At 35.5% G+C, this 14,752-nt stretch overlaps 1 protein-coding gene across 1 annotated transcript in view; it reads right to left on the reverse strand.

Moving 5' to 3' along the window:
- Positions 1-9,817: 9,817 nt before the first annotated feature.
- Positions 9,818-14,752, reverse strand: part of LOC104130907 (aromatase) — a 14,955-nt gene continuing 10,020 nt past the window's right edge. Inside the window, 3 exon segments of the mRNA XM_009644006.2 lie at positions 9,818-10,069; positions 13,037-13,278; positions 14,688-14,752. The exon segment at positions 14,688-14,752 is cut by the window's right edge and continues 9 nt beyond it. Coding sequence (XP_009642301.1) covers positions 9,818-10,069; positions 13,037-13,278; positions 14,688-14,752 — 559 coding nt within the window.

Consider the following 14,752-nt stretch of genomic DNA (forward strand, 5'->3'; position numbering starts at 1 on the left):
TGCATGACTGTATAATCCTTATTTCTGGAGTAAATGGGATTAGCAATGTATGTGTCATTCTTTGATTTACGCACTTATCTATGCATATAGTAGGAAAAACAATCTATGTTTCTCCATGTCCCTATCCTACTAGGTCACATACAAAAGATGCGATGCATCAGATTTCTTTTAATAACCTAGCAGAATCATCATTACTAAGGGGAAGGCAATTATTTCTCTTCATTAAACTTCTGAGTGCTTATTTTAGAGTAATCAGGAGACTATATGCCTGTATGCTCTATAGTCTTGCATAGCTAAATGCATATCCATTTCTGCATTTTCTATAACACCGAATCTCAAAATTATACCGAAGGATTCGACTGTATCTGTGGTCATACAGTGATTTTAAGAAATGGCTGTTAAGGGGTGTTAATTACGCTCTTAGTTATTGTAGATACAAGTTTTAAATTTTACGAAGAGATTAATATAGGTGTCTGGCTACTACAGGAACCTGTAAAAACATGTCACGGAACATTAACCTGAAGTTAAAGCTCTAAGAGTTGAAAAGGTTTAAATATTTTTTTGTTTGTTTTATCCACTCAAAATAGATTTGAAGCCAATATCAGATATGAGTGCATTTTTCTCAAAGGGAGTTCAGAATCTGAACCCATTTTACATGCTAGTCTTAAGTCTACTTTCTACTTTCAACCAAAACTATAGAAAATAAACTAGGCTTGGGGTTTATTGGGTTTTATTTCTTTACTCAGCAGGGCTGAGTGACTTGGTGATGGTGGTGGTGGGGTGAAGCTTGGTAAACTATCATGAATTTTATTGGGAAATGGGCTTCATTCCTAAGGACAATGAAACACCTTTTAAAAATCTTCAAAATATGTATTTATTTCTCATCACATGTTTTCCTGATTAATTCTATGGTGTTTTCCATTTGCAGTGCGTTATAATGACTCTGAGTGTTTATGACCCTGGTTTTAGGAATTGTCTGCTGCTAAATGAAAGGGCTAAGGAATGAGCTTGAGCGCAAGACCTCGTACCTCGTGTTTGCCTGTGCTGTGGTAATGTAATTCTGTCCCTTGGCTGTATTTTGCAGAGTTTCCACTATCTGTCTCCAGAGGGACAGGGGGATAATGTGATGGATAATTCTACAGAACTCAAGTATCGTTGTCTCCATTATGCAAACAGGCTTTACGTCTTTCACATGACCTCATATTTATCTGCATTAAAACCTTTAGTTTTGTGTAGCTTTATGCATAAAAACATACTGCTCTGGAAGGCTTCAGCACAGGACTTAGGTTATTTCAGACACTCATCAGTAAAATAAAAAGAGGTCAAGGACTAAATACCATGTAGTATGTGGCTTAAGTCTCTGCTGTAGAAACTTTTCCCATGGATAAATGAGTTAAGCTGTTGTAGATATATTTTGTCATGTTACTGCAAAACGGATGGATAAGTAACTGAAAGGTTTCAGAATGCTATAGAAAAATAATTTTAGTGTAATGAAATAGCACAATGGAACTGCAAATAGGAATTAGTTATAAAATAGTACAATATGTATTGCAATAGAATGATCACTGCAAAAAAACCTAGAAAGTGTTTGGACTTGGTGCACAAAACCAGATCGTGGCACAAAGTACAGCCTTAATATTTCAGAATTAAAATACTATGGAAAGTAATAACGGCAATGCTTTCTGGATGAGGTAAAGCAAAATATCTCATATGACAGGCTGAAGGAAGACTTACTCCAGGATTTATGTTGTACATAGGTACTGCTGTTTATTGCTAATCAATTAGAAGAACATGAAGTCTTTGCTATTAATTTTAAAATATGTTTAGAATTAATTTTTCCTTGCTCTCAGGAGCAATCATAACACTTAAACTTCTAAATCCCACTGAATTCACGTGACATTTCATTAGACTTGCTCAGAATACTGAAATGAACCCCTGTAAACCCCACATTGTAAGTTCTAAAAAGGCTTGGTGAATAAATGTCACACTTCAGTTTATTTTTTAACTTTTCAAACTGTGCACTAATATATAAATAGTCATTGGACTCTCAAAGGCTCCACTGCAGTAATATTCATTAAAGGTTTTTACTCTGATCCAAGCCCAGTCTGTGGTATTTTGTTTGAAAGACTATGGTGTCACAGAAACACCATGCTAATTAATCAGCCTCTTCAGAAGCCAAATACTGAAGCAGAGTTTTAGAGTGGTTTAATCTCCTATTGCTCTATTCATGCTCTATCCCCAGGCTCTATTCTACAGAGAACTCCTTGAATTTTCAGAGGAGAATTGGGAATTTAATCATTTAATAAAAATGAGGAAACATTCATGTTAGCAGACTTGAAACAACAGAAAATTCAATAAATGGTTTGAAATTTAAGTAGGCCCAATATTATGCTTTACACTGCTTACAGATTGATGATCTATAGCCCGACAACTTTAAAGAACATGGCAAACTTGGGCTTTCAATAGTTTATAATGTTTGGAGACTGTTAGTGGCACATTGATACTGCATACTGGCGTCATTGCCCTCTCTCAAAAAATGTTCTGGGTTGGCATGTTTGTTTATCTTTTTACATTTACCAAAACTCAGATTCAATTGTTAGTAGTAGTAGCTAAATTTCAGAGCCTTGGCTGCCTTAAACTCAAGCTCTTCCCCAGGGCTTTTAAGGATGAGCCCAGTTTCCAAAGAGTACGGAGGGCACCCAGGAGAGAGTACTCACTAGGGAGTGTATCTTCTTTGTGTAGTCTGCATAAGCTTCCTCGTCCTGTGTATCACAAGCCTCGCTATCTCATGCCAGTGTTTTGTACTAGCATGCTGTAGGAAAACCTTTTAACCCTGTAAGATGTAGTTCTCCAAAACAAGTTATCCTTTGTTCAGTCGTGATACAGTTCCCATGGCACTTTTCAGAAATGATTGATGATAAATGACTTTTAAATTTAAGAGAATTTCAACAGCTTTTGTATTTGCTAGGTGTTATGGCAAAGAGCTCTAGTGTGTAGCTGGAACTGAAAATGGGGAGCTGTCATTCCTTGATATAATTTTAAGTAGCTGTTAAAAAACCAACGAACAAGAAAATCCTTGAGGTTCACGGACTTGTTATTTTAAGCAGGATACTTGCCAGCAATGAAGGAAAGCACACAATATAGAGTCAATAACTTACTGGTAACCTAGTTAATAACAATAAGCAGGCAATAATAAACCACAGCTGGTACATTTTAGCAAGCTATATATATATACCTCTTGAAGTGTTCTCCATGCAGCTTGGTTATGTGTGGAGTCCCAAGGTTGATGGCTATTCTTCCCTAGGTGGAGTGTCACCACAGGACATTAGTGTCCCCAGTTCTGACAAGGAAGTGTTATTCCTGATGGTCTTGTCATCTTCTTCACCCGTAGGTTCTCTGGAGTCGCATGTACACACTTGCAATAACAGTTGGCTTACCTTCTCATTTTTCTTTAGTCTGCAACTTGCTGCTATCCCTGAATTTTACTGTACATTCAAGCCAAAGTATTGTCATTTATTACATATTTCCTGCTCTACCAACCTTTGGTTAAATTGTTAGATCAGATGATTTCCATAGTGATAGAGAAATATTTACTGTATACATAATCAGATTTACTCACACCATGCATACGTCCTCATAGATGCAGACTCTGGCCATGTATCCTGGCACCTAAGCAAAGGCATTTTAACTGGATTATGGTCCCAGCGTCCTGCGGTTTTGACCAAAGATTGTCATCTGCGTGAAGGGGTCCTCAGGCAATTAGTTCCTCAGCTACACAGAAAACTTTTTTTTTACTGTAACCTTTTTCCAGACATGGGTGTTTAGCAAGTCAGGTCTGTTTTGAAGACTGAATTAATACTCATAACATGCTTTGAGATCCTTAGGTGAAGTAATATAATGGATTGATAACACTTCTGTAGTATGAATTTATCTTCTTTGCATTATGCTTCATGTAAGAAGGAAGACAAGACCAATGAATATAGTTTCATTTGTATTTATACATCTGAGCTGGTGAAATTTCATTTGAAAACATTTCACATCAAACAGACAAAGATCCATTTGCAGCTGTTTTAGTATTCATTCGGTAGCTGGATCTAATCCTTTTGCAAAATTTAATTATGTGCTTTCTGAAATGGAAGTAACTGGCAATTTTCTTAATGCAGTTAGCACCATACTTAATATTATAATAATACTGATTTATACGCTTCTCGTGTCTCTCTTGAACTATTGTTTAACACTGAAAAATATCTTCTAACATTTGCTGGAATGAAAAAAGGTGAATATAAATACAAATATATGTATAGGTGTTTGAAGGTGCTGTTTCTGAATATAGCTATTTCGATCTGTAATTACTTGCCAAGAATCTTTCAATGGCTGCTAAATGGAGAATGAAATTCAACTCCATCTACATATCATTACAAGGTAAGGACAAGTTTATAAAGCATTGAGTGAGATGCTAATCAGCTCCTCTAAAAACTAAAGAGGAATTAAATGATTGAAATCCAATGGGAGGTATTTTCAGCTCTAATCAGGCAGCTTAATGGAGTTGTGCACACTGTGCCAAACTTACCGTCTTTTGCAGCTGAGTTGACTGGTCTTGATTTTTGACCAGCATTTATTTAAAGAATAAAGTATTATTAAGAAGACTGGCTCAATGCTTGGACTGGAAAGTTTGTAACTGCTGTAGAAGTGTGGTGAGGCTGCGTGACCTGTTGGGACCTGCATTACTCACTGAAGGATCAATACACAAAAATCAATTTTCCTTCAAAGACTGTAATGTTTCATTAAGAGATTCCTGCTCTACTGTGGACTAGGGAAGAATGCCATAGAGGCACTAAAGTAAATTACCAAGCAACAGGATAAAATATCATATAAAAATATCATATTAAGAGAAAGTGAGATAGTTTTAATGCATCAAATTAATTAAGATGAATTATATTTAAAATATCAGCAGAGCCTTACAATTTCTCAGGAATAATTTTTAAACTTACTAAGCAGGGTTCTATCAGTCTTGATGCCAAATGATACATACAGATTCCACTCAAGTAGACTGGGAGAACAATTTTAGTAAAAGGTGATATTTGAAAATAATGTTCCAATGCCAGCACTAATTGGGAATAATTCCAATAAATTCTGTCTTCACTATTGGTGGTTCATTTTCTCACCACCTCTATCTAGATTTCCAGTGACTCTAGAATGACTCCACCTGTTCCTACAGCAGTGTTTAATAATTGAATAAGACCATAGGAGTCTATTGGCTTTTAGCTTTTGTATATTATCAGGGACTTCGATAATACATAAGCTGTTCCTGTTGCATGAATAAATTTTCTGTGTGTGCCATCTGCTGGACCCCGCTCAGAGTGCAGCATTAACTCATAGTTCTTTTCAATTATATTTGTTCCTAAATAAAGTTATCTGCAACTAAAGAGATGATAGCAAAAATATGAACAGCATAACATCATCTCACTTTATGAAAGCAGCAGGGGGTTTTTTGAGTGACTGTAGTTCACAATATATAATTAAAAAAAAGACAATTCTGGATTATTTTTTTAATATGTTGATGCATTTGAATGGAATTATTGCTACAGTAGTGTAGATCTGTGGAATTGAGTGCTTGTAAAATTAAAGGACTGTGTTTGAAAACATTGGACTTACAACAGTATGCAAAACAAGCACTTCTATAAATAGATATGATAAAGTTTAAGGCTTCCAATGATAGTAGATAGGTAATGTTGTTTTGAGCCCCTAACAGTCTTAACCTCTCAAGTCCTGGGTAACTGCCTCTTTAAAATGAGTATGTCAGCAGCAAATTCCAGTCTTGGATTATAGAGGATTTATTTCATAAAACATATTAACTGTTTTCCTCTATCCAACAGTAGTGCATTCCTTTCTGCTGTAAACTTCCAGTTGAGATTTTCTTTTAAAGTTGAGAATTTAATTTAATGGGATATTAATTGAGGCTGAGGCTATAATGCTGGATTGTATTGGAGAATACAGAAAGTGAACAATCTAATAAAATCACAATTGTTTATTAATGTTTTTAAAATTACTAATAGAGCTTGGAAAATTCTAGGATAAATGTTTTCACTGTCTCTTGTGTAATGTCTCCATTTGTAGCTATGTTAAAGAATTCTTGTGATTCTTTTTTTGATGCGCCATTTACTACCTTCCAGTTTTCTGTCACTTAGCCAAATACAAGAATCATCACTCTGAAAGCTTTCATTTGAAAGTGAAATAAATTAGTTATACAGATACAAACTGAATTTGCTGTGCCATCATGATATAAATAGTAAAAGATGAAATTTACTTTGAACGAAGTAGTCAGTTTATTTCTTTGCTTTGTTTCATTTTTTATCACTTTAGATACTTTTCTCACAGATAGCTGAGCCCTTGGTATCAAGCCAAGATTTTTTGTTACATCCACAAATCCCTGTTATCTTAAGAATCACCCAAACTTACGTCTTCTCCCTTCTCTTAAAGCTTTGATAAAGTGCATTCCTAGTCAAGCAGTCTTGTATGAACTTAAATTACTTAATCTATTTCTGCTTTCTTAGTATTACTAAAAATATCTTTGCAATACTATATCCTCCAAAATCAGTGGGAAATTTGAGTTTAGAACATCCCAAATTTCATCCTTGTATCTAATACTTTAATAATCAGTTCATGTGTGCATACAAACTCATACATTTAAATACTTTTTTATGATTCATAGATTGGGAAAACACAATGAAACATGACTGAAAACATGGGTTTGTGCATACAACTTTTATTTAATGATTATTTTATTTTCTAACATCATCCACATTTTATGTGCTGTGAGCAGCCCATAATCACAGTGATGTATAAAACAGTCTTCAAGTTTGGTCTACGTCAATGTATTGAACATTCATGGAATAGTCATTTGATGATAGTAGACTTGATGCAGGTTTAAAAGTAATTTAAATTTTTACAGTACCTGGTAATAAAACACCATTTAAAATCGGAGCTCTGTTTTGTACAATGCATATATACATTGAAAAACATTTAAACTGTTTATATCCACGTGGCAAGCTTTGAAACAGTGCTTCACCAACAGTGGTTCTCAAACATACGTAAGTATATGGGGAGAGGAAACGGACCTTACCATGCAAATACCCATGCAAATAGACCACTGCATAACAGCCATAATAAAGACATGGAGAATGGGGCTCAGATTAGCTAATGGCTCAGATTAATTAACAGGTCTGTTGTCCAAATGTGGACAAAACTAAGTACTGTAGAAATTTGAGAACCAGAAACACCGTGTGCAAAGCGTATCAGAAAGAATATACTTAAAATACAATGGGAAGCAATTCTGCAGGCTTGCTTACAAAAAGTAAAAAATGAAACTGCTTTATTTCTTCCATAGAGTAATTATGGTCATTGTGTTTCTGAAATTCCAGCCTACAAATTCAACAATATCTAATACATTAAAGAAATCAGAGCAGCATGCATTTTCCATATATCTACATGATTTCATATAATTATTTCAAAATTTGAATGATAAAAGTAATTTATTAATTTCAACCGTGTGAAAAATTTTACTCAGGGAGAGACCTATAATTATGCGATGGAAAATCAGAGTAAATTATCACTATAAAAATGGTTTTGTGTGTGTAATAAGTGAAGATGCATACTGTGTATGAAATAGTTTATTCCCAAGAAATACTTCTTAGTGGATTTCTTTTTAAAGTTCTTACACAAATGAGAAATTCAGGTCCACCGAAGTACCCTTTTTGGTGTTTTATGATACAGAATGAGTGAAGAATAGGATTTAATAATTTTTTTGGAGGGTTTTTTTTTTGGCATGGGTGTGTGTGGTTTATTTTTCCCTTCTCCCAACAGCTCTAACAATTTCCTAGTTTAAAGGCGACAGAGAATGTAGAAATAGAGGTTACATTAGATACTCCAAAGGTTCATACCGCTATGTCACTTCATCCAGAAACCCCCTTTTGTTGCGTTACACAGTATGAAAACTCAAGCTTACCGAACACAGAATGTCTGTCAAGGAATGTTTTCATTAAGCCAGAGAAGTTTTTTTTCTTCTTGACCAAACTAACATCTTGTCATCAGGCTAGTAGAGATATTAGTGAATGTAAGGATTCTACAGATTTCAAGACAGGTCCATTTTCAACAAGAAATGTTAGATATTTATGCAGCTTTCCTGTTAAGGACTAAGATAAAACTAACCCTCATTTATAATTATAATAAAAATCTATGTGTGCAAAACCCCTTTAAAAAAAACCTTCTAGAAATCTGCTTGTTACTTCAGAAATTTTCTCCTTTGCCACTACAAAACTCTGAGCATTTACCCAGTGAAACTTGCATCTTACCTTGAGTAGGTGAGTGAAGCCCATTTTACCTTTTTTTTTTTTTTTTTTTTTTAAAAAAAAGCCTACGTCTTGAGCCAGTGTTTCTCTTCTTATGCTACTGACTCTCTTTAAATTGGTGGGCATGAAGCGAGATGCGTAAGAGCAGGATACAGCTCAGTACTCTTCCAGGAGTAGCAATTAGAGCTATGTTGATAATTAAAGAGGGACTTTCTCCCCTGCTGTTGTGTGGGAACATGGGCAACAACTCCAAATCTTACTCTCTGAAGTAGAATTGAGCAATTAAAACCAGACTGAAACAGGATCTGGTATTGCTTAGGCAACTTAGAGAGAATTTGAACTTCACCAAACTGAGATGAGGTGGGAAATTTTCTACAGTTAACCAGATCATAGAATCATAGAATCCTTTGGGTTGGAAGGGACCCCTAGAGGCCATCTAGTCCAACCCCCCTGCAGTGAGCAGGGACACCGCTAACTAGATCAGGTTGCTCAGAGCCCCGTCCAACCTGGCTCTGAATGCTTCCAGGGATGGGGCCTCCGCTACCTCTCTGGGCAACCTGTTCCAGTGTTTCACCACCCTCATTGTAAAGAATTTCTTCCTTATATCTAGTCTAAACCTACCCTGTTTTAGTTTAAAACCACTGAGGTGGAGCTGAGTGTTACCCCCTCCCCATGTAATACTAGCAGTAATATTTCATATTCATTACCTTCTCAGCTGGTCATTACTAAGGTGTTCACAGCTCCTCTGTAGCATACTCTGTAGCAGGACACTGAGGTTTAAAATTAGAACAGTTATTTCAACTGTCATGCTACCTAGTACTCTGAAATTACTGCCATCAGTAAAATCTGTATGACGCTGTCGGTCTTTGGGATCTGTTTGATATGACAGCAAAACATGGTAATGAAAAATGGTTGAATGACTTCTTCTACAAATATTTTTTTATAACTTACATATGTCCTAAATATTTAAAATTCTTTCATAGTCTTAAAATAAACTCTAATATTATTCATTCAGATGTTTTCAAAACCAGATAGTTAGAGCTTTTGCAGTAGTTAAATACTGCTAGGTCCAAGTTTGGAGAGGTGGGGGAAGGGGAACACATATAATCCTGGAATTAAACACACGTCACGGGTGTTCTTTTGTTGACCCCCAAACCTCTTGAACTTGTACTGTTTGAAGAGCAAGCATAACTTTGTCTGAATTTGATGGTTTTAGAAAGTAGCCGGAAATCCTGCTGGTAGTGTGGAATCACCTAGCAACAGGACTATTTTGTAATTTTAGTCTTGCTTTATTACCTTGGAGTTGTAGCCAGGACCTGGTTCTGCTGTGCAGGCAGAACAAGTGGTGATCTGAAGCTGTAGTGATTTAGGGGCAACAAAATGTTTTACTCTCTATCTTTACCTAGGAACAATGGGTATTTCTTAGGGCTGTGTCTGAGAACGCCCCGTAACTATGATGCTGATGGGTTTTAGTCACCCTGATTCTTGTTTGTGTTTCTTCTTGGTGTGAAAATCATCTCCAGCAGAGGCTGTGTTTCTATTGGGTGCATGGATAAGTCATTGTTTTTCTGGATGTTGTTAAGGCCTCTTCCTTTCATTGTCCGTACTCTGCACCGTCTCAGAAGAGTCACCAGAATTGCTTTCATCATTACCATGGCAATAAACTTTCCTACGCAGCCCCGAGGGCCAAATCCAAATGGCTGGAAATAGCGTGAAGGAACCTGTGCAGAATAACATGAGGAATAAACTTTAAGAGAAATTTTTCTTCATAAAAGTAGCCCAAACTGATGGAAACTGGTAGTAAATATATTCTGAAAAACTTGTGGAAAGAATCTCTTAGGAGCAGTTCTGTCCTTTACACTGAACAGCCCTCCCACTCAAGTCAGTCCACCATACAGGCACCTACAGAAGGTATGCCCTTATAAAAGCTAAGATAGCAGGGAATGTCAAGTCAAGCAATTGAATTCTGCCCATGAATTTCAGTCTGTTCATCCTGTGCACTACAGGGATTTTACCACAAGCTGTGAAGTGCAGTGAAGCTTTTGCTCTTTAACATCCATTAAAGTTCATTAAAAACTTTTTCAGAAAATGTTCATTATAAAGCTCATAACTGTCTGAGATGCAGGCTGATGTCTTGCCTAGAGACAATCATAAAGCCATACACCACCTACAATGTCATTAAAAAGCTAGTGTTCCTGAGAATTAATTTGTCATAAAATGTAGTGTTGAAAATTTTATTTGATATCTAATAGAGAGATAACACTTATAAAATTATTGTCTCCTGTCCTAACAACAAAGTAGTGAAGTTCAGGATTCCCAGAACTGTTGAAGAATGCACTGAAGCCAGCTTTTACTACTTTTATTGACATTGCATAGATCAGTTGTCCAAACCAGCCCCAACAGCATGACTAGTACTGCTAATGAGGTACAAAGGTACTTGTTATGAATAAGAAAAAAGGAAGTCTATCTCTAAATAAATAATTTTTTTCATCTGTGTAGCTTTCTTTTTAAAAAGGTAAAATATTGGCTGTATTCTGACTTCCCATTTAACCCAAGAATAGAGTAGAAAAGATTGCTTTATATTAAATTATCTAGAAAAAAGTGTCTTTTTTTTCTCATTTTCGGACTGAGAAAAATATTTTTTTGTCTGAATTTTTTTTCAAATAAACTGAGCTGTACTTTTTGAAAAATGATAGGTAAATACAAGTGTTTATAACACAGAGCCAGTACAGCAGCTGGCAGTGCAGCACAATGGCAAAGGTGCAGCCTGGGAAAATGGAAAACTGTTTAGATTCTGACAATACCATCTTATAAATAATGGTGTGGATTGCTATTCACTTAGAAAACTGTGTGAAAATTGTGCCTGCTAGAATAATTATGCAGCAAACAGAATGCATCAAGTCAGATAGAAAATGTGGTTAAATATTTGGTCAAGGGGAAATATTTTTAGTAGCAAAGTGTACTTATAGAATAAGCAAGAAATCCATTTTGATAGAAATACTTAGAATAAAAATAATGGCTGGCAAAATGGAAACTATTCACAGTTAATACGATTCTATGATTCTAATAGTTATTTCAATAAATTTAATCACTTTCTGTCATCTTGAATTTTGTACGATGCCTTTCTTTTTTGAGCTGTTGTACTTAATATTGTATATATTGTATTGATGGGTAATCAACCAGCAGATTAGAAATGTTAACCAGGTTGTCTAGTGCTCACTTCTGTGTGTGGCATACATGGTACTCCTAGATTTTTGATAAGAAAAATGTAAAACTTAAGGTGAGTTTGTAGCTTGAGCATTCATATATTTTTTTTCTTTATTTTCTTATTTCTTTGGGTGTTTTTGCTACTAAACCCATTTTTGTGTATCAAAGTGGATCATCTATTTATTTCTTTAAAACTGAAATTATTTCCTGTGGATGTTTATGGGTGCAGCTGGTAACATCTCAAAAGAAAAAAGTTTTTGCCAGGTAATAACATAATGTCCTAACTTTTTTAGTTAGACAAAATGAGAACTATGCTGTAAAAAATATTAACCCTTTTGCTTCAACTCCATTCAAACTTAATATTTGACAAGCCACTAGAAAATGTGAGATCAAGCTTGCATACCAGGAAAACGTGTATCTGATGGCAAGGCTAACATTCTGCAGTTGAGATTTATAGAACTAAATTGATTACGCCCTCCACTCTTGCTATTTATTCTAGAGATGTTTCTAATTCCCTCATAGGAGTGTTAACCGAACGTTAATATTTCTATATTTTGTGCTCTCTGACACAGTATCTTCCACTTTCATCTGCGCTGGTTAACAGTGAAAACCAGGGATTTAAATGTGCTATAGAATCAGCCTGTTTTCTTTCAATACAATGTTAATCTCGCCAGATGATTGCTGCTGAAGAAATACAGTTTTGGAAAACAATTTGTTTAATCAGTTATCAGAAGAGCAGAGGTCCAAATGAAAGTAAATAATCTGAAGGATGATTTACAGTAGTAGGGGATTACAAGTAAGGAAAAAAGTTCACATGCTGCTTTTGATACAGGACCCAGTAATGTAGACTAAAGAAAATTAGTTCTTTTGGGAGTTCAAATATAACTTAAATGGAAGTGCTGTGCTGAACTGGGTCTGAATTACTCCACATTTGCAGCACTGAGTTGGTTAAAATTTAGGATTTCCAGTTTGGTCTATAAAAGATGTTTGTTTTCATTTAGGAATTAAAGAAAAAAAGAGAGGATAAAATGGGTGCTAGATTCTCAGTCTGTCAGGAGTTACTAGACTGCTTCACCTCTCCAGAGAATCCTTGTGCAGCCTCGGCTCTGTGTTGTACTGCTTGCATGGCTTTGGCTCCCTAAAACCTCTTTATTTTGTCCAGTGTCAGGGGATATAATGGGAAATATGTGTGTCTCTGACAAATTTCATCAGAAAATTTTAATCAAAATTAAAATGTCTGGGAAAACTTTGTTTTCAATATCATAATTATTTTTTAATTAAAAGGCACTTTGATAGGGAAATATCTGCCCAGCTTTAACAATAATAATAATAATAGTAATAAGCAGGATGTATAGCTAACTAGGCACCTAGACAAAGGAAAATAGTCTCATGATCACAAAGTTCTTGATCAAAATAACAGGAAGATACACTGTCAATAAATAGTACCCAATTTCCTGTAAGAAATAAGGCAGAAAACTTACATTTTTCTCGAAATTTTCAAGGGAAAACTCATTTGGCTTTGGGAAGAATTCAAGCTTATGCATACGTCCAATATTAAGAATGATGTTTGTCCCCTTTTTCACAGGATAGCCATCAATTACATCATCTTGTAAAGCTTTTCGCATGATCAAGTCCACAACTGGCTGGTATCTCATGCTCTCATATATAAAATTCTCCACAATTTTTAGGTTTGGCATGTCATCACTCTGTATGTCTCTGTCACCTAGAGGAATAAAACAGATGGTGAAGAAGTTGGTTGTGAATTTAATACATACAAATATGAAAATGCATTCATAGTACAAATACCAAAACATTTTGGAAGATTCTCAGCTCCTGAAATGGTAGGAAGGATCCAACAGCTTTTATGTAGCCTTACGTATTTGGGAAATCTGGTATATTGTTCATCAGCATAAACCCTAGTTTATTAATTTATTATTTTCTCACTGTATCTTCTTAATACATTATGAGTCTTTGTTCTGCTTTCTTGTCATTGACAAACCTCTGAAAGTCCTTCCCTGACTTTTGTATGACTGAGAGCAACAAGACACAACTAAGAAATCTTCTGAGAGCTGACAGCAAACAGAATCTGAGAATAGTCTGCAGATGGAGATAACTTTGTAGGGACCTTAAATTTTCACCAAGCGGTTGAGTTTGGCTGGATGTGCAGCTAGGTCCTACTGTGGCCTAACTATTTCAGTTACCGTGAGTAACTTCCTCCCAGCTTGATTCCATCAGCAACGGTATCAAGGCCACGACATACTGCCAGAGCGAGCCTGACTTTAATTTTCAAGCCATGAGCAGTTCAAGAAGTACAGGCTGACCACTGCAGTGGTAGGTTTTCAAGATAAAAGGCAGCTTTGCTACCACAGTTGGCCATTTGCTTAAGGAAAAGGCAACAACATTCTACTGCCTTAAGAAATCAAGGCTATCGGGAAGGAATAGGGAAGATGAATAAGTGAGTACTCAACTCTCACGAGAACAATAAAATAAGGTTCATTTTAAAAGTACCTTAGAAAAAGAGTAAAGGTTTGTTATATACTTTCCAGTCTTTAACTGACCAGAAGTATATGTTGCATGAGTGGATGAAATTAGTTTCTATATTAGTACAGTGTCATGCTTTGAATGAAGTCCAGGGAAAGGGAAGAATACAAATTTGGAATATCTTGATTGTGTGTGTGTGAATAGTTAGTAATTAGTACTTAGTTTGGTATAAAAATGGATGACAGCAGAATGTAATTTTGTCTAATCTTTCCCTTCTGCAGTCATAGTGAAACTTAGGTTCTGTATATACACAGAGAAATATTGATGAGTAGCAGTATTTGAAATGAGTGTCCACTTTGCTGTTTCAAGGTAATAGGAAAATCATTTCAGTGGAACTTATGAGGTGAGTGCTGATGTACACTGCTGTTGCTGAGGAGTGAATATAGCTCATTCTTTCTAATAGATTGTCAATTCTGATGATTCCTATTTGAATTTTTCTTAGAAATTACTCATCTTTTTTCATTTGATCTTGAATAAAATCTAGCTTCTGTTAGAAGAAAATACTTTTTTCAGCCTTTGAACAATCAAAATTAGGTCACTGCTGAAGCAAAATTATAATCCCACATCACTGACTTTGCAGCTCCTGCTTACCCATAACAGCTTCGATTTCTCTCATCATCTCCTCTTCCACTGTGGGGTGCTCTGCAATCAGTATT

The sequence above is a fragment of the Egretta garzetta genome, unplaced genomic scaffold (genome assembly GCF_000687185.1).
Source record: "Egretta garzetta isolate BGI_Z169 unplaced genomic scaffold, ASM68718v1 scaffold287, whole genome shotgun sequence".
In the NCBI taxonomy this organism is placed as follows: Eukaryota; Metazoa; Chordata; class Aves; order Pelecaniformes; family Ardeidae; genus Egretta; species Egretta garzetta.